The sequence below is a fragment of the Epinephelus moara genome, chromosome 19 (genome assembly GCF_006386435.1).
Source record: "Epinephelus moara isolate mb chromosome 19, YSFRI_EMoa_1.0, whole genome shotgun sequence".
Classification (NCBI taxonomy): domain Eukaryota; kingdom Metazoa; phylum Chordata; class Actinopteri; order Perciformes; family Serranidae; genus Epinephelus; species Epinephelus moara.
In genome coordinates this window covers 16,577,464-16,597,877 of record NC_065524.1, presented here as the reverse complement: position 1 = coordinate 16,597,877, position 20,414 = coordinate 16,577,464, and the positions used below count along the sequence as shown (strand labels likewise).

The 20,414-nt window shown below is 43.9% G+C and overlaps 1 protein-coding gene across 2 annotated transcripts in view; it reads right to left on the bottom strand.

Annotated features, from left to right (window-relative positions):
- mcu (mitochondrial calcium uniporter) overlaps positions 1–15,925 on the bottom strand; it is a 68,016-nt gene extending 52,091 nt beyond the window's left edge. Inside the window, exon 1 of one of the 2 annotated variants that reach the window (XM_050070603.1) lies at positions 15,750–15,925. In XM_050070603.1, coding sequence (XP_049926560.1) covers positions 15,750–15,866 — 117 coding nt within the window. In that variant the 5' untranslated portion in view covers positions 15,867–15,925. The remainder of the gene's footprint in view (positions 1–15,749) is intronic. The other variant, XM_050070602.1, reaches the window with a different exon arrangement.
- Between the last annotated feature and the right edge of the window lie 4,489 nt (positions 15,926–20,414).

The window sequence follows — 20,414 nt, the reverse complement described above, 5'->3', positions numbered from 1 at the left end:
AGCGCTACGGCAGCTGTAGCATTATATCCCCTCTTAACTCGATGTCCTGATACCGCTGTGAGTCAAGAGTTAAATACTCTTCTAATCCCAAGAACAAAAGAATTTCAAAATCTTCCACGTCAAGTCGAGAGACCTCATCAACAAACGATTACAGCAGCAGAGCTATTTACATAAGCAATTTACTTACTGCCCTGCTTCCCGGAGGTGCCTTTGAGTGGAGACAAGATTGCATCTCACACACATCGTCCCGTCTAAGTCCTCACTGACTTTCACGTACAACAAGGCAGAACAGCACTTTATAGGGCAGGGCACAGTGGTTTAGAATAGGCCAGGATTTAATGGCCCGTTGTAAACTTCGGTGAAATGAAGGTGAGACATCATACATTTTTCAACCTTACAGTTGTAATGTATATATAAATATACAGTTTATAATGAATTAGTAATCTATTTAATACTGTATGTCTCATTGCACTAGGTCATTGTGGTCAATGCTGCAAACAAATGGGCAGCAGTGTAAAGTACCTTGATTTTTCAGGTAGTATTTTTTTATTAAATCTATGGGAAATTTTGAGATTATTTACACTATATCACAACACATATATCAATATGAAAGTATAAAATTACCTACACAGGGCTAGATTTCATTCATATTGCCCAGTGCCACACCTATTGAGGAGTTAAAGACATTTTGTTACTTAGCAGTTTTCAGTTCAGCGACAGTCCAGTAGATAGTTTAATATGGTCAGCAGTGAGTAATCTCATTAGATGCACTAACTGTACAGTCATATAGGTTGTAACCTGCTTGTAAGCCCAACATACTGCAGGACAGTCAGTCAAAAGGAATGCTGTGCTCACACTGTGAGCAACAAAGCAACAGCATGACCAGCTACATTATCACGTTTGTCACTTAGGTGTTGCTTAAGTGCTCGTTAATGTAGTTACGTCGTTACAGGCTCGAGTGTGTCTGCTACCTGCAACAAAGCACCTCAACTTAAAGCCCCTACAAGGAACTTTCATTTTGAGTTGATTTTGGCAACCCTGTGGACAAAAGCGGTAGTGTTTTGCCGGAATGAAGACAACATCTCCCATGAGCTCTAGCGCTAATGTCGTAAAGACGCTTACCTGGCTCGCGCATGTGTTTGTTTTGGGGATGAATGAAACAACAAGACGGGAAAACTTTGCCCCCGCTCCTATCAGGGATCCCAGCTCACCTCTGCCCCGCCCCAGCTCCACCTCTCCGGCGTAAGCACCACCGCCGCCGGGGTAAACACAGCGGTCGTCTGGTAAGGCTGAAGGCCTGTTTGGCGAGCACTTCCATGTCTTCTTGGACTGAATATGGAGCGGTGCCTCGCCTCTTTATTCTTTATAAGTACCTGGCTGGTACCTGTCGTCGGCCCGGATTAGGTGTTCCAGCCCCGCGGCCCCTGCTCTCCTCGTCCCCGCTGGCACGGGGTGATCTGCGCAACCTGCGGCCTCTGTGTGTGGCTCCCCGGACAGCTAACGCCGTGGACCTGCCGGCTCTGGCTCCCCGGACAGCTAACGCCGTGGACCTGCCGGCTCCTGCCAGGATTGGGCCGGTAAATGCTAGATCGCTAGCGAACAAAACGTTTATCCTGAAGGATTTCCTGACTTCCCGAGGATTGGATTTCTCTGTGTGACTGAGACGTGGCTGACTGTTGGTGAGTCCAGTGCTTTCACAGAACTTTTACCCAATGATATTTTAACTCCCCGCAGATGTCGGGTCAAGGAGGAGGAATAGCAACTATTTATAAGAGTCACTATAAATGTAAGCAGCTAGGTAAGATGACGTGTGCCGTCTGAGTGCCATAAATCGTTTGGTCCTGGAAGCGACCTGGGGCGGACCCAGAGACAGTTTCCTAAAGGTATGGATATACACTATATAGAAATAGCTTATCTTCACACCAATGGTCTCATTTGCTGTTGTAGGTCACGCACAGACATCAGCAGAAACGAGAGACTTTTGCACATCCAGTTAAAAGTTCCTTGTAGCGGCTTTAACATCATCTAAAGTGTGTGTGTATTTGGTCAAAAATATATCTATACTTAAGAATATCAAATATCGCAATATTTTTTATCAAACATCTTGATATCCCAAAGATATTGTTGGGGTGACTATTGGTGCTTTCACAAAATAGTTGCACAATGTGATTTTTGATAAATAATAATTAATAACGTAGATATAGTGACTAAGTGGGTAAAGGCATATAACAGAACAGCTACAACAGTCTGTTAAGTTCATAAAATTACATCACTTTACTGTAATACAACAATGAAAACCCAGAGAAGACAAAATTTATGATATTATGATACCCAATATCTAAAATGAGTCCATATCCTGATGTCCAGTAGTGTAGTGAAGGGTATACCCAGGCATACAAGGTATACCCACCTCTTTTTTCTGGCTAAAAGCCACTGGAATGTGAAGGAGAGTATACCCTCCTTCTCCTCAGTAACCTACCCATCTACCCAGTAGTACGCTTACCTCATCAACTACCACTATACCACGGACGATGTCAATATAATATAGATATATTGCCCTGGCCTACCTTTAATAGGATTATCTCGTCAAAACCTCCAATCCACACAGATATATAGAGTACCATTAAAATGACTAGTTGGTGTGAACGAGGCTCCGAAGTGCTGAGGCAGCAAAGACAGCCTTAACCCCCACCAGCAGCACCAACCTATCTCATATCTGACCTCTCCTCACCTCTTCCATACAACCTCAGCTGAGCTCTCTGAAACGGGCATGTCTATTCCTCGCATGTGTCCAGCTATTGATCCACTTGTGCTGATATAGGAGTTAATTAAAAGGGACAAGGCTTATAGCTCAGAGCCCTGATTCATTGAAAACTAGCAGTTAAGTAGCCAGAGGAAGCAAGGTTCCTATCAACAGGAAGCTATTACAATATTCACCTTGCAGAGCAGCAAAATTGTACACGCACACCAAAAACACAAGCTCGGGTTATGATGGAGCTTGTCGTGACCAGAATGAGACGTGTTTGGCTTTCCTCTCTGGTCCAGCTAATCATTACAAATAAAAACAATTGCACTTGAGGGCTTGGAGTCCATTGTTTGGCCGAGGTGTGCATCTTTGTTTGTTTTCTCCATGGTGAATCCCCTGTGTGTGCTTGTGTCTACCATGGCACTGCTACAACCTGGGTAATTACAGAGCAAACAAACTGGGCGCCAGGCCGAACAGAAAGTCTTGCTTTCTGGGGCTCATTGACTCCCTGGATGTGCTCAGAGTCTGATCAATCTCAGTTCTTGACTTCTGGTTGTATAATGAGATTCTTACAAGCATCATTCACAAAACACAGACAGCTTGTTTCAGGCAGCGAGCGGGGCTGGTGGTAGAAAAGTGAAAAGGGACAATACAGATAAAAAGTTTTGTGAGTCAGCATAAAGGGGCATCGAAGCTCCTGGAGCAACAACAAGAGAGAGAACAGCAGAGCCTGTTTCACTCCTGTGTACTATGTTGTTTGTGGGTGGCAGACGGGGGACTGTCCATTGTTCTGATGGCTCGTAATTCCAAAGCCCCAACAGTTTGAAAAATGTACTACTGGACCGACGGCCACAGTATCCCACAAACAAACAGTCGCTCCAAAGGGCCCATACCTAATTATATACAGAATGACGTCATTGAACCTTCCTACTATGGCTAAGGCATCTCCTGCTCTACTCTGCCCCTGAATGGCTAGAACTCTTTGCCTTAGGTGGGTTGGTTAGGTTTAGGTATGAGGAGTGAGACTGGTTAGGGTCTGGGTAGAATATCAGGCTAAGCCAATCAGAGGCAGACTAGGGCGGGTCATTCTTTTGCCATAGTAGGAAGGGCAAATGACATCATTCTGCATTATAATTAGCCATGCGTTTTTGAATGGGAGAGTGTGTAGCCTTTTCTTTCAGACCGATGGGCATTTGTTTCCGGGATACTGGGCTGTTGGACAAGTGGGCATTTGGTCCACTGAAACACACCATTGAAGCTCTAGAATTCCAAGCCATGAAACAATGGCTTGGTACCGCCAGACATCCCTTTTCCTGTCGTGACTTTTCAGACCACATGTCGTCTCTGAGCAGCTGCCAGGCAACCACTTGTGCCTGTGTGCCTTCTGAGACACCCAGTTGTTTCATGTTAAAAGACCTTGTGCCACCTGTTTTTTCTCTCTTTGTTAGGAGAGTGCTGAATTGTCACGACTGGGGATTTACATACTTAAAGACACATTTTCAACCATTGTAAAGGTCCATTGTGTAGGATTTAGAGGCATCGTTTGACAGAAATGGTATATAATAACAATGTTTTCATTAGTTTATAATCTTCTAAAGATAAGAATCATTGTGTTTTTGTTACCTTAGAATGAGCCTTTTATATTAACATACAGAGCGGGTCCTCTCCCACGTCCGCCATGTTGTTTCTACAGTAACCAAACCATACTAGATACGGCCATTTGCGTTTTTGCATCAGCCACCGTAGGTCTCCTACCCTCTTGGCATACGGTAAAAATTTCAATTCTGCAGCCTCACCGCCGGATGCCACTGAATCCTACACACTGGACCTTTAGTGCCCATAGATTGTCTCTGGTGGTCTGCCACAATTCATAGAACCATAGTTATATACATGACTGACATTTTAACATCCTAAAGTGAATAACAGCTTGACTTTCACTCGCCTGACCAACTGGCCAACAAATGACAGGGGGTGAATGTTGCATTGCCTCATAGTTCAGGAGCGTTGTGCCCCAGGGAAAATCATTGATGGCTCAGAATTACTGGATTTTCCGTGGATAAAGGAAAATCACTTTTCTTGTACTGAACACTATAGAATAGGAGCAAGATCAATTCATAGTGTTGATTGTGTTCAAGCCTATAATGTGTTGAATGTGTATCCCTCCTCATAAAACGTTTGAAAAGTCAGTTTTAATTATCTTTTTTTTTTTTCAATTTTGTTAGCAATCTTCTTGCCTGTCTTCACTGGTGCAATACTTCATTTCTTGGCATGTTACTGCCACCAACTCTTGGACAGCATCCTTAAGCCTGTGCACAAAATACAAGCAAAAACGTGGCCCACTGACAAAAACAATGCTCATTAGGGCCATTAGTGGTGAAAAAATCCACACAATGACTTTAAATGGCATTCCTGGGAAATGTTGCAAAGATACTACACCATTATGCTACTGCATTTGTATCAACAAATATACTTTCTTTTGTCATTCTTCTTTTGGATGTGCTTTGATCACAAGAACATGTGATGACAAGTTCAACTTCCCCTAAAATACCCTTCTACCCTTTAAGGAGAAATGTCAAAGCTGTAAGCTTCTTTGATTTGCTCTCAGCACAAAGCGTGGAGTTGTAATATATATGCAAGTTTACACAAGCCCTCATGACGGCTGTGACGAACGCCTGCCAACCACCCAGGGTAGCAAAGTGAGCCAATGCTAAAAAGGAACAAAAAACAGCAGCCCGCTTGGCACTGTGCCTCACTAAGCAGCCATGGAGAGAGAATTCCTCTCCAGTCGACACACACTCCCACTAGCCACAACGACCTCAACACAAGGATGATGTCACAGCTCTCCATACATCCTGTTTAACCATGACCAGCAAGGCCCTCATTTCCCCGGTAACCTAACACCCTTATGTTTCACTACTCAGATAAACTCTGAAAAGCATGCAGATTTTCATTCCTGCAGAGCAGCCTCATCAGTCCCCGGAGATCAACTGCTGTTATCCGAGGAGACACTGGCCTGTACTCTCAAATCAGCGGGCCAAAAAAGGTGTAACGAACTTGAAAATGTCAAGCCCTCCTGTCATTAACCCAGTAAATTGATCCAGCAGGAACAAAAGGACTACTTATGAGCTTGTCTGTGTGTGTGGGGGGGGAGGGGTGCATCCAAGCGATTAGAGTGCTATTAGCCTTGTTAAAGTTTGCAGGGGTCCCCTTTGAAAGTGAACCCTATTGTAATTTGTGCACTTTATTTGGATTTAAAGGTTTGCCTTCAGTGGTGTTGTATTCTATTTTGGTTAAACTATAACCAAATGTAACAGATTTGTGTCCTCAAATGTCTTGTAATGTATCACTTATTCCTCCAAAAGAGTTTCTACATGACTTATATGCATGCATAAATAATTTACAGAGCAATGACACTCAAATCAGCTGTCAAGGATCTTAAATGCTCCTGCTTCACCATCATATATGATTGATCTCATTTCGATGTATTCTTCTAGAAATGGTGCTCGTTATAGTTTGGGGGGTGGCTGATATTCACAGCTAATCTGAAGTTGGCAGCAGCAGTTCTACCAAGACAGAAAAAGTCAAACACATTTTTACCTACTAATTTAAAACAGAGTAATGGTCTTCTGAGCAAAACTCTAGTTTCAAGGCCAAGTGTTTTGTAGTTAGACATGTGCAATAATCCCTTCAGTTCTGCTGGCAGTGAGTTGGGGGAAGCTGTAATGAGAAACAGCCGTTCTCAGCTACTTCCTCTTCAGTGAAAGAGGTGAAACGGAGGCCGAGGGAATCCTCACAACACAGAAACCCAACATTCCTCTGAACAACATCCCAGCCATTACCCCATCAGGAAAACAGGACTCATTCATACATAATGGTACCGGTTCAAATTAAGAGCTGCCTCATTGTTGACGGCTAAGCCAGTTTCTTCACTCCTGCCTGCCTGTGCCCACAATGGTGATTCTCCTCTTGCTGCCCTGCCCTGATATGATTGTTTTCTGCTTTAAACTGCACGATTGTAATTTATGGATCTGTCAGATTTCATATATCGTACTGTTCAATTCAATAAAGCGGCGCAATGTAGATAAGTGGGAGCAGAGTGGGTTCAGAGAATACAGCTCTATCACGGAGCTGATAGGAGAAGCTCGACACACAATAATCTGATTACAGGTTTTATTTTCATTAGTATATCTTGACTCGTGTGCCTGCTTTACCTAAGTATGTATATCTGCAACTCAGACACATTTGCATCGGGGGTTGCGAGTATATTTAAGTAGGAGGGTTGTACCTCTGAGTAATGCTGGATTCGCACTATGGGTAACACAGCAACAGCTGCAAAAGTGCCGACGTGATGCGCTACACATCAAAGTTGAGCCGGCCTCAAATTTCCTTGCAATCCATTGTACTTGGAACCCAGAAAAAAAAAACTACCTACACATGGAAAAGTGCAATGGACATGCCATTGTAGCTGCCATTCCCATTACCATTCAGTTGATTTGTGCTTGATGGAAGTCTTTGCAAGCATGGGTATCTCAGCATCTGTCCACACAAAACAAATGCATACAACAACTCTGCTATTGGCTGTTGTGGTTTACACAAATACGCTCTGCACCTGTTTGCAGAGTTTTAAGCTGTTACGCATTATTTGAATAAGCAAAGACTAGCAATACAGTTGACTTGTTTATACGGTACTTCTCTTTGCTTATTACGCTGTGGCAAATGGTTTGGGTCCTCTGTAGATGCTTGTCAAGCTAATAAACTTGACAAACAAACATCAGTTTGCTGCAGGCGTCCATGTTTTCCCAAACAAATACACCGGGAAGCATTTAGATCGGATATTGGGAATTCCAACTCAGAATTATCAACTTCCGACTTGCCATGGATTGAAGCATTTTTTTTCAGCGCTTCAATGACGCAGTGAAAAGTCAACCAATCATATGTTTTGTTTCCAACTGTGGCACTGTGTTATTTAGCTTATTAGCTGGTGCTATGCTAGCTTTCTGAGTATTGCAGTGAACACAGGGATGTAATGGGGAGGCAAAATGTGATGTTAAAATGGGGCTCAGACACTGATCGAAAGCATAGATATTTTTTTGCCTTAGACGATGTTGAGTCGAGGTGCTTTGTTGCAAGTAGCAACCTGCCCATGATGACATCACAACTGCTTGAGCAACACTTCAACAGTGATTCATCGATAATGTAGCTAGCCATGCTGTAGCTTCGTCGCTCGGAGTGTGCACACAGTATGAAAGTGTGAGCAGATCTGAATTAGCAAGATTACATTTACTTGAATGCTTTGGGGGGAAAAGGAGGTGAAACAGAACATATTGTTGGTATGCAATAATGACTTGCACACAGCAGTTGCTGGAGCTAGCATTCACAAGTTGAAAATGATACACCTATTTCATTAAACCTAATAGTCACTACCCACTGTCAATGTCTCTGCACTCAGCCAGCATCCGTCCTGACTAGCTGCTTGTATTAATTCACCGTGACCAGCAAACAAGGGTATAAACAATCAATACTTCCTGAAGGAGAGGTCAATCCCAACCCCCCCCCGCCTCTCGCTAATTAGCTGCATATTGGAGAGTCTTGATATTTTGCAGGGCGACGTTCTGTCAAACTGAACTCTGCAAAGAGAACAAGGTAGGATCAATTTGCGACAGGAAGCTAATGCATCTTGTCCCCATTTTTTACTGAAATGACCCAGGAGAGAATTTTGGTGTGACAGCACCTTGTGAGGAGCCAGAAGGGAAACCCGTTCAACAAGGGAAAGGTAGACAATTACACATGAGTACACTCAGGTAAGATATTAGCATACTCACATAATGGTTATTTGCATTCAAGGTCGTCCTATTTTTAAGGTTCTCTGGCCTGCAGGTATAACCGACTCTCTGGCCCTCATATTGTTCCTCCATTGTAATTTTGTTGCTACTGTGAAATTTTCCATTTGCCAAGGTTTTATGTAAATCAAAATGAAATAAATGAATAAAACATGACTTTTAAGACCACAGAAGCCCACAACAGGACATACAGTATCTGAACTGCAGAATTAAGATGACCACATACAGTATTAAATGAAACCGTTCTGGCAGCAGAAATGCAATACTGAGTACTGCAATACTTAAAAGCTGCCGTGCTCATCTAGGTATGGCAGAGACAAACTGGTCTAGACCCACTGACCCACATAAAATGACTGCAGGACAGCACAATCTGGAAAAGCTTTCACATATCTGTCACACATTCTTTGACAGATCTGGCCACAGCTGACCTTCATACAAGCCAAATCTACCCAGTGTAATTTACACTGCTCATTTGGACCCCGGCGCTGCCACAGATTAGTTTTGCTGTCACAATAATGAGCCCAATCCCACACCTAATACATGAAAGGCTGTGCTGCTGGTGACCTTCAGGTACTAGCAGCAGCCTCACCTGCCCTCCTGGCAGAGGACACCACCAGCCCGACATCCCAGAGATGAGAGGGGGTAACCAAGCGTCGCCTCCATCCATCATCACATTACACACGTTGGCCTAGTTTAATGTCCTTTTCAGACTTGAGTGGAGACACGCTGGGCCACACAGAAACATGGGATGCAGCTAATTAGTCCACGCCAACAGCAGAAGTTCACCAGTCATTTACCACTTCAAGGGTGAAATCCCTTCCAGAGAACTAATGAGGACTTCGTCTATCACAATAGTCTCATCCATTACAATGCTACAGCATCTATAATGAACAGCAGATTACAGACGCATGTAGCCCTTAAGTCTACTAAGGAGTTGAGGCATTAAAATAATAACTGCACTATAGATATAAAGAAGGAGACAGCTGGAGATGCAGCCGCCATGCTTGCTAAATTCAAATATAGAATACTAATACTAAACCTTTCCACCTTCGAGGACAGTTCTATTTGACCGCAGGGCAAACAGCTGGTGAGCGTGAGAAAGGTTACCGTGCTGAGCAGGTGCTGTAATGTGATGGACTTGGAGAGCGCAGGGAAATTAGAAGAAGAAGACACAGGGGAAACAGGACACGCACTGGCATATGTCTGGAGAGCCAGCAGAGAGGAGTAACAAAGTGAGTTTTTCTCCCTTTACCCATGAATCAGCTGAAAAGATGCAGTTATATAGTGACAAAATCCACAGCTGTTCATGGGGAATGTGTAAAAATACCTGCAGTAGAAGCTGTTTTACCATAAGATGCTGAAATGTGATTACCGCTATACAATAACAACAAAGTTGCCTACAGCTTATTTAATCAAGAGCTACTGTATGTCACTGTAAACTGATAAAACCCACTCAGGCTTTAGCTCAACTATCACACAGACCGGGCAACCTAATTGTATTGGAAACAGTGAGATGGATGATGAAAACTCTGTAGAAAAATGTCAAAAAGAGGGTGCAGCAGAACAAATGCAGCACTCTCAGTTTCAGAGCAGAACGCCTGCCAGGTCAGCCATACAACTCCCAGACCAAAGCTGACATTGGAAATTACTCTGGCTGCTGCTCGCCGGGGTGATCGCCACTTGAGCCGACAGGAGCTCTGTCAGACACACAGCCACTAAAGCCATCAGCATTTCATCACTGTACTAAGATGACAATGCACACTTGTCATTTTGTTTGATGGGGAGACAATGCATGACGTTTTCACTATGCCGCCATGAGATGCCAGCAAAGGCATGGAAATGTAAGTTCGCACAGGTGAGAATGAGACGTATAGCTCTGCTCGAGTGAGGGAGTATGAATATACATACAGGTGTGGCTCATTACTTACTATGGCTGAACCCAGTTGTATAGCCGGACTAGTTCCAGACAAATTCCAAACAACTTCTCAGTGAAGTGACAGAATACCAAACATCGACGGGTCTCGTTACCACATTGCTTTGAGGTCGGCTCAATTTTCAACATCCTTGAAATTCTTGGTGACAGTTTGGGCATACCAGCCAATGAAGTATCAGCAGTGTTTGTCACGAGTGCATAGGTTTACACATGTGGTATCTGGGTTGTCTCCAGTCACAGCCAAGTTGCTCCAGGACCGTTTTCTTATCTAAAAGAGAAGCGTTTTGTTTCAACTAGATAGTAAATGTTAGTGTTTCCAGATAATCTATTATCTAGGGAAACCGTTTCTTTCACTGCTGAACATTTTCCAAGCTTCTGTGTCCTCACAATTCTCCACTGTTTGTTTTTTGGGGGATTAGGAATAACAAGAACGGTGGATTACACAACATCAGACTGCTATTCAATTTTTCAGGGTGCACAACATTAATAATATCTTTCCATGTTTTTATCTCCCAGCATACTGTGCTGCTTATTTGACGATCAAATGATTAACTGCTGCATGTTTACTACCCATTTTTTTACCTTACCTTTTACCCTGATCCCCTGCCTACACACACACACACACACACACACACACACACACACACCAATGAGAGTAAACAGCAGTACTAAAAGGGACAAGCTGCTTTACGAACAAAACAAAGAACATGATGCTGTAGCAACATGGCCTCATTTCTGGGAAATCGTTCCCCATAGAAACAATACAGACACACAGGGGTCACAGCTTGGGACACAATCAAGATTTTAACGGGCACTGAAGTCCTCTAGAAGGGCAAATGAATCAAGGGAAATGCAGTCACTCTGTATCTGGACATTGGTCTAACTAAGATAGGTTGCCACTGAAGCAGAGCGAGCTAACATGCCCTGTCTGGCGATACAAGATTGGTTGTCTCTCCTCTATTTCCTGTTCATTGCTCTCCAGCTCACTATCTAAAACTAATTCAAACACTGAAGAGGTGGGCACTGTCAGTAGTGGACTGGACTACTCAGTTGTTCGAGTTAGTGGAGATAGATATGAAACTCTGGCTTACAGCAGAGTTACACTGTAATGCTTCTGAATTAATTTCTGGATGATTATTGGGCCGAGCCCAGGCTATTTCTGGTGCAAAGTACTATATTCCTGATAATATTTCATCATGCTGGCAATTTGATAGTGCTCTCTTTTATGTGATCCTTCCCTATACTTACTTATTCATTAATATGATCCTGCCCCTAGTAATTTTTAATTTCTTCCATGTCCATACAGCCTGAGATGACTTCACTGAAATAGTTCTTTGTGTCTTTTACTGTAGAAGCACTTCATGAAGCAGTTTATTTATACTGTATGGCCAGTATAGGTGCCACTTTACCCAAGCCAGTTATGCTAATATGGAAAATGTAGGCATGTAAAGACCAGTAGCAGGAACATTGTACGGTATATGGATAAGCTGGAATATCCAGTCAACAAATCAATCATTTCTGTAGCCATACCTTTACTGACTGAAATCCTATCGTATCACTTGGTCTCATATAGCCCAGCAAGAGTCTATGAAACCCCGCAGGAAAACGCCGATCAATTTTCTCACCCACTAAAGAAAACCCTCTAAATTGCACTTCATGCCCATTAAAATTGGCTCTGTGTGCAGATAGTAATCCAATATCAATGAAAAGATGGAACAGTGCAGCTGCCGCTGACCAGAGATTATTACAGTTCCTCTCCGGGAGAGGTACCAGACATGATATGATAAGATCTGAGAACAGACGTGCAGGCAACCTCTCATGTCATAAACAGCCAATTCAGCTTAAGCACTGATATGTCATCAGTTATAATCCATATAGGAGAGGAGAGGGCCATACACCTGTCAATCATCAGACTCTAAAGTGAAGAATGAAATCATCCATTAGCCTTGACCCCATAAATGACAGCTAATGTGACATTCCATTCATCATGTCATGTCAAAATCTCGGGTCCTCCATACAATACGCCGATTTCCATTCTCTGTCATATATATAAAAACTGCCCAGCACATCATTGGCAGGGAGCTGCCATCCACGGAGGACCTCTACGCCCAGCGGTGTAGGAAGAAAGCTAAAAGGATTATCAAACACCCCGACCACCCGAGTCACAAACTGTTCTGCCTGCTGCCTTCTGGCAGACGGTACCGCAGCATCCAGTCCTGCACCTCCTGGCTCAGGGACAGCTTCATCCTTGCAGGCCATAATACTTCTGAACTCTTGAGCAGTGCTGTAGTGGAGGGTATGTGCAGGGGGGTAACGTATACCCCCTCTTTTTCAAGCCATTTACAGTTTATCCACCTATTAGCCAAAAAGCTATTGGAATAAATAGGAGATCATACCCACTCCGCCTTGGTAACCTACCTAGTTGCACCTACACATCATCAGCTACGACTATTACACTCCTGGTAACATTCAGCCAATTAATTTGCAATTATACCAAAATATTTTATTATCCCCATATTTTAACTTGAACTATGTCTTAGATTCTCATTTTCTTTTGTTTTAACTTGTTTAATTTTCTTTTTTATACATAGCCACACAGCATTGATGGAGAGAGCTTGAGAGTCAAGACTTTCAATGGCGACTACCTCTGTCATCGTTGTGCATTTGTAAATAAATAACTTGAAACCTGAACGTCTGAGATCATAAATGGGCATAGAAGCCAGTTTGTCCATGAATGGCAGGATTACATTAATCAATCCGCCTGCGTGGACAGGTTGATCAATCATTCAACCATCTTATCATGCTTCTAAATAGACAACAGCCAAAAGCTGACAGTCACTCTCTTATCACACTAATCCGGATAACTTCACTACTGAGCCCTGTGAAGGCAGCAGGGATAAATTAGTTTACTCCTACACTGATTGGATTAAAAGCCAGGAGCGGGCCTCGACCCCCTGGCCTCAAAGACTACAGCCACCAACTGCTCAGCTTTAATGAACATGTCGGCTTAAATGGAAATAAATACCTAAAGAAAACACTTTGTTTTTTTACTTCAACATGAACCCCTATAATTTAGACCAAACATACAGAAATATTAACTCAGTGTGCTCATACTTCAAAAAACCCACCTTCATCCTGTGATCTATAACCCATTTACAAGGACCGTTTATTCGCAATGACTCAACTCTCCTGCCACGCTTCAGGACAGCAGCATTCTCCATAGTAATCAGGTGCAGGTTAAATGTGAGCCTTGGAGCCCACAGTCTGCACTGCACCCCTGGAGAGTTGACCCATCACATCTGTACCACGTTATTGAAGCAGAAGTCGAAGCTGCTGCTTGAAATTGAGCTCCAGACAGCAAATTTGTCTTTTGAGATGTCCCGCTTACAGACACAACGTGCTTAATGGCAACTCATAAGTATGTGTCCCACTGCAGCTTTATAGACACAAGTCCAGAAACTGAGAGTTCCCACACTGCAGTGAAGGACTCACAAATGAATACAGAAGCTTGGCTGTCACACAGTGACAGGCCTGCGTTAGGAGCTGCGGCAGCAGCGCTCAGATTGGACGAAGACACATGACAGGCAAACAAAACTACAACCTGAGGAGGCTGAAATAAAAATGAAAACTTATTAGGGCCATCTCTGCTGAGACACAACTCACCCGTTAAATCGTTTACAGTTTAAACAGGCCAGCTTACATTTCAGAGCAGGGGAGAATATAACCTCTCCACAGGAGTAAATGTGCTCTATTGTAATAGTTCACAGTGGGCGACAGCACCAGGGGAAAGCGTGGAGATGTGTGGACCAAGTGAGACTGTCCTGACAGCTACTTAACCTCTAGGCTGGCCTGTTTCACAGGAAGGCGAGCCTCATTTAATTTCTCATGGCCCGAGGCAAGTGTGCCAGTGTTTGTATAAAGGGGGTGGTGGATGTTAAAGGTGGTGACCAGAAAACAGAGTGAGAATAAGAAAGATGGTCAAAGATAACAGAAAACATCACAGCAGTATTCCTAGCTCCAGTGAGGGCCTGAGCTGCAATGACTTCCTCATTCTTTCGTATTCAAGTCCATCCTGTGCCTCACCTCCCTCCTCAGGCAGCTGCTGTATACAGGCTCAGAGTTTTAGCAGAGGGAGTGGGTCATAGAGGCAGGAACAAGATGTGCAACTATTGCACTGTGGTGACAGTTTTGTAAACACAATTACCTCCTGGTTATAGAAAGCATTTTTGAGGCTTCATGTCTTGCTACAGTGGCCTTTTAAAGGACCTGCATCAGTTTGCAGAAAAACCCAGGATCTCCCATCCGAATGGGGAAACACCCGCAGGGAGGGGAGAAACAGCAGGCTGGCTGCTGGAGAGTCTGACATCATCCAAGTGTGGGCTTCCATGTTTCTTGTGGAGTCTCGTGTGTGTGTGTGTGTGTGTGTGTGTGTGTGCATGAATAAACAGTGAGTATCTGTCACTCCCTCTCAGCACAACTGTAGTTTTCCTCAGTGGCTCAGGGCAGACGTTCATTATTCTGAGTTTCTGCTGCTGCTGCTGCTGCTGCACCACCACCACACACACAGCCTGCTGCAGTTCACACACCATGTAGGAGCACAGAGATGAGGGGAACCATCGGTCATGGACTGTCAAGCAAACCTTTCCCTAAACTGCAGCCTCGAAGCTGCAAACATCCTCAATGCAACAGCACAAAAATAAGACACCCATCCCTTCGACGTCGGTGCTCAAACCAGCCCCAACATCTACTGCAGAAACAACCCCACACCTTAAACGGGGACGCATTCAGATCCGCACACAACAACCAGATCAGCACCGGCTGAAAAAAAATATGCCTGCAAAGTTGAAGGACACGAGGGATCGGAGGCATTATGTGAAAGCAGAGCAGAGTCTGGAGGCTAGTTACAGTAAACGACGGGGCAGCGCCAGTGGGGTGTTGATGGGCTTCAACCAGCCCTCCAAAAAACTGCATTGCCTCTGTCAAAGCTCCACGTCCCGCTGTGGATTCAAACAACCACTCGACACCGGGTTGGGATACATATCATGACTCATCTAGAGCCTCACCTTTCCGTCAAGCGCAATGTGAAGAAAAGACATGAGCGGTAAATCTTGAGGCTAGTTAGCTTTACTTCCTTAGCCAGCCCAGCCACCACCGCCGCTTTCTCTCCCGGTCCAGCCTGCCTGCCCGGTCCTACACCTCCCCCTGTGCGCACAGACGTCCTGGGACTTACCGGTCTTATGTGCTGATGATGTCGCTGTGAAGAGACAACAAGTGCGGGGAGGCTGCCGGCCACCGCTCCGCTGCTCCGGGACAACAGGAGTACTGATCTGCACACTTTCGCAGCCATCTCTGTAGTGAAACCTCGCCGGGAAGGAGACTGCTGCGGGCGGACCGAGACGCACCGAAGGGAAGAGGGAGGGTGGTGGGCGGGTTTGCGGGGCTGGACTACGGCTTCATACACATGCCCAGTGTTGCACCAGTATGCAATGATAAAAAACACTTTTGTGCTGGCTAATTCAAAACAAACATGCACAGACTGCATGTCATTTGTCGCAGCAACAAAAACACCCATCACTCAGCTACTCTATTGAAGGTCACAAAGTGTGATTATCATACATAAATGTATACTGCATTTTACAAGTGTGTGCACATTTGTGATGTTGTGATAGGACAGTGGTGTATTTGGGAGTAAAAGTGTAATGTCAACATGGGCATAGGTTTCATTTCAACATTTGGGGACACACACATGAAACATGTGAGGGCAGAACACTTAATGTCCTGCATTCTGGTGAGGTTTTATGCAACGGTCATGGTCAAAATGTCTTTCATTTTGTCAAAATAAAAGTCCTCTGCTACTGTCATGATTTTATGGGGAGTACAAATGCAGAGAGGTGACAATTCAGTCCCCAGAGCCAGTCTGCAACACCAAGGGTCAGCACAACCAGGTGCCCGCCCCTGCCAGCCGCCTGGCACACATTGCACCCAGCCCCAATGCCAGTCCCTGCAGGTGGTGGGCCCATCTTCGTCCCACCCCTCACCTATGATCATGAGCTACAGGTAGAGACCCATCCGTGTCTAGGCTCAGCCTCAGAGATAGGGTAAGGAGCTCGGACATCCGGAGGGAGCTCGGAGTAGAGCCGCTGCTCCTTCGTGTCGAAAGAGGTCAGTTGAGGTGGTATGAGCTTCTGACGAGGATGCCTCCTGGGCGCCGCCCGTTGGAGGTGTTCCAGGCACAACCAACTGGTAGGAGGCCCCAGGGCAGACCCAGAACATGCAGGAGGGATCACATATCTTGTCCAGCCTGGAAATGCCATGGGTCCCCCAGGAGGAGCTGGAATGCACATGTTCTAAATACTGAGGGGGAACATGTCCCCCCCCCCCCCAAAAAAAAAAAAAAAGTTACGCCCATGAATTTCTTCACTTCACTTCATTTCACTGGAACTTATCTTAAACACGGAGTGAAAGAAAAATTAAATCAGGGCTTCGTCTCTCAACACTATCTCTGCCTCAATCTCTATTAACATTATCGCAGTGGAAGAATACTGCAAGATAAATGAGGTGAACCCTACAGGTCTGAGATAGTAGGTATTATAGTAATACAGTGGGAGATTTAAAAAGAAAAAAACAGGCCCTTCCTCAGTATTGGATAGCCCACACACTGCTGTCACTCCCTGTAGTAGGCTAAAAGAAATATAGGAGATTAAAGCATAGCACTATAAACTCAGCACTGAGTTCCTTTTTTAACTTTATTTTAAGTCCCTACTGGATTATTACAGTGATTGCTATTAAACTAAAACAGTACATAAAGACTTAAATTCCTGAGCAATAGATCTGCACTCAATGTTTGATTATTTCTTTTGTTATTGTGTATTTAAAGTAATTTAATGGGTATTATTGTATGTTACAGGAGACTGTGTCCATATCTGTTGGCAAGGGCGTAGGTTTTGTTTCAACGGTGGCGGTACACTTGAAAAGGGGAGATTTGGGGGTCCCCTGCATGGCTGTATTAAGAGACCTGGATTCAGAATTGAAGGCAGGACCCTGTTCATTCCTTTGAAAGTTGCTCAGTGGTGCTTGAAGTCAAGAAAGCTCTATTTTTGCAGTATAAAATTACCTGGATGATTGCCGCTGCCTCTGCATGATTGGGCCCATACAGCAGGCAAACTAGAGACTTCCATTGGCCGAGCTGGCTACTTCTGGTTTAGTACTCTGCCAGTTTGAATGGGAATGAAATTATTCAATCTTGCAGCTCTCCTAGACTTTTCAAATGGTATCGGACTGAAAGGATGAAATAGTGGAATGAGTCATTACGTGGGTGTTTTGATGCTCAAAAAAAGTATCTTCTGATTCACAATCATATTTTTCCCATTATAAGTATATGGGGAAAAGTCTTTTTGGGTCCATCACGTGATAGACTAGAAAGTTATAATTCCATTGTTTGGGCACTATGAAAATTGGCTTTAAAGCCCAGCACATTTTTCTGAGGGTCTGGTCCCCCCTCCCCAGACATTTCTGCACACGTTCTAAATGTTCGGGAGGAAGTATCCCCTGCCTCCCCCTGACATCGACACCTCTGCCTGTTGGTAGCTGTATGTATATACCCACTCACTGAACCAACACAACAACAAAACTTGGCACGTACAGAGCTGACTGGCACTTCAAAGATTCCCAGCAATCTTGAAAACGACAGACACAATATAACTTGTCTGAATGTCTCTGTGTTAGGCTACATCTTGGCAGACTCGCTGTCACTAGCCACGCCATCTACTCCTCTATAACTGTGTCTAATATTAGCTTGTCCTTCAGTCACTCTTGCGACTATGTCCCAAAAGTGCAGCCCACAGGATCAAATCTAATTGCTCTGATCTTCAGTGACTTTTAAACAGCACAAGCTACTTCCTCATGTACAAGCATTTTAATGCATTTCTGGGCTTCTGTCCCCAAATGGCAGAACATGAGGGTGAGCGGTCAAGTATGAGGCACTTTGTTTTCTCCAGAAGCACTCAAGTACTGCAAATGTTGGTAATAGGAGTGGTAATGGGTCTTTTAGGTAAATGAATGTCAAGGAGACTCCCCTCGGTGGAATGTAGGTTAACATGTCGTCCTTAAACTTTGACCAGTCCAAGTCTGTCATATAATACCACCTGCCACACCTGTGTTGGTTGAAGGTGAAACCAGATAACATACAATGGGCCTAGCTCTTGAATTGTTAATGTACAAGAGCAACCACATTTTGTAGCTCTCACTGTAGTAACTCATGTGATGAAGTATAGCTTCTTAAAATGGTTCAAGCTTTAGAAAATACGAAATAGTCAAACAGGAAATAAGGCTCAAAACAAATAGAGATTTGGTTGTTGTTTGTTGATTGTGCTTGTCTTCTGAAATGCAGTAGTAATATGTCATTACTCCAGAACTCATCCCAGTTCCTTCTGTACTTCTTCAGGTGCAGTGCATCAGGCTGTGTGGGCGATGCAATTTAAATGTTAATTCTTAGCCATGGACAAGGACCTGCTCAAGGCCTCGAGGCTGCATCGATTCACAAAGCAAATCCTTGTGTGGTGCCAAATACTACCACACACCGGTTTACACAAACCTTTGCAGTGCTGCTGTAAATATACCAAGACGGTATGCATATGTACGTTATGTGTCAGCAGTGTAAACAAAAGAAGCTGCAGTAAGGGGACAAAGAATGTTGAATGTTTGCATGATTTTGTTTGTTCTCTGTTATTTACAATGTGAACTCAGTGTAATCAGCTCATAAACTGAAGCTATACAAAGGTAATTACTTATTTCAAACCTCAGTGTCTGAGTTTGTTGGATCCTAATGTGAGTATATGCTACATGATTACAGCACGTAATTGGATTTATCTGATCTGCTTAATATCTGTTCATCTTTCCACTTTCCATAGGCGTTTTTATCATGATTCATGAGTCATGACAAACAAAATATCTATCCCCATGTGATTACAATGCTAACACTATTATTATATGAAATTTAAAGCATGAAATCAGCTATATCCCACCGTAAATGTTGAACAAAACAAGAAAAAACAAAAAGGATTTCGCAATTATTGTCCAAACTTAGTTCTGGACAGACACTGACTGATTAATTTCAAATTGTGCCTCATACATTTCAAATGCATTAATGTTCCGAATTCAGGGATTCAATATGAGCATGACTAATTCAAATGAATCTTCATTTATATTATTCAAATTTAATCTCGGCTGACACTAATCCCTTTTCACAGCTGTCCAGCTGTTGTTGTTTTTTTACCAACTGTAAAAAAAACCAATGTGAGCGAGGCAGAACTGCACCCACATGTCAAGGTCAAAGATGGACGAATTGAGCAGAGTACAAGAGGAGGTGTGCATGCATACCTGTGTGCGCATGTGTGCGTGCATGCATGTCTGTGCATGACTGAAATGTCTCTTGGCAGCATCTCCTCCCATGGGTGTACGAAAAAGGTAATGCCGAAAGCAAGCGTGTGTGGGTGTGTAACTTCTGTTTCATCACACCACCAGTCAGACAGTGTGCATCGTGTAAACACAGGCCTAATTAGGCAGTGTATGCTGACTTTCTTTTTTTGCTTACTCTGTCACATATGATGGCTCACAGACCCCACAGCAACATGAATGCTGAAACTGGAGCCTGCTTTTGTCTGCAGGACTTTACCTGAGTCATCGCTCACCATTATACAGAGGTACAGCATGTGGATCAAGTTTCACCATAGTTTCATTCTACAACGCAGCTCAACTGGGACTTGTCTAGGTGCACAGAAACACCGACAACCAGCATTCCCCTATGGATTTACAAGTGTAATGTAGCACTCAAGAGTGAGACACCCTTTTACACTATACACATTCACAGTGGTAGCAACCCTGGCAGTATGTACAA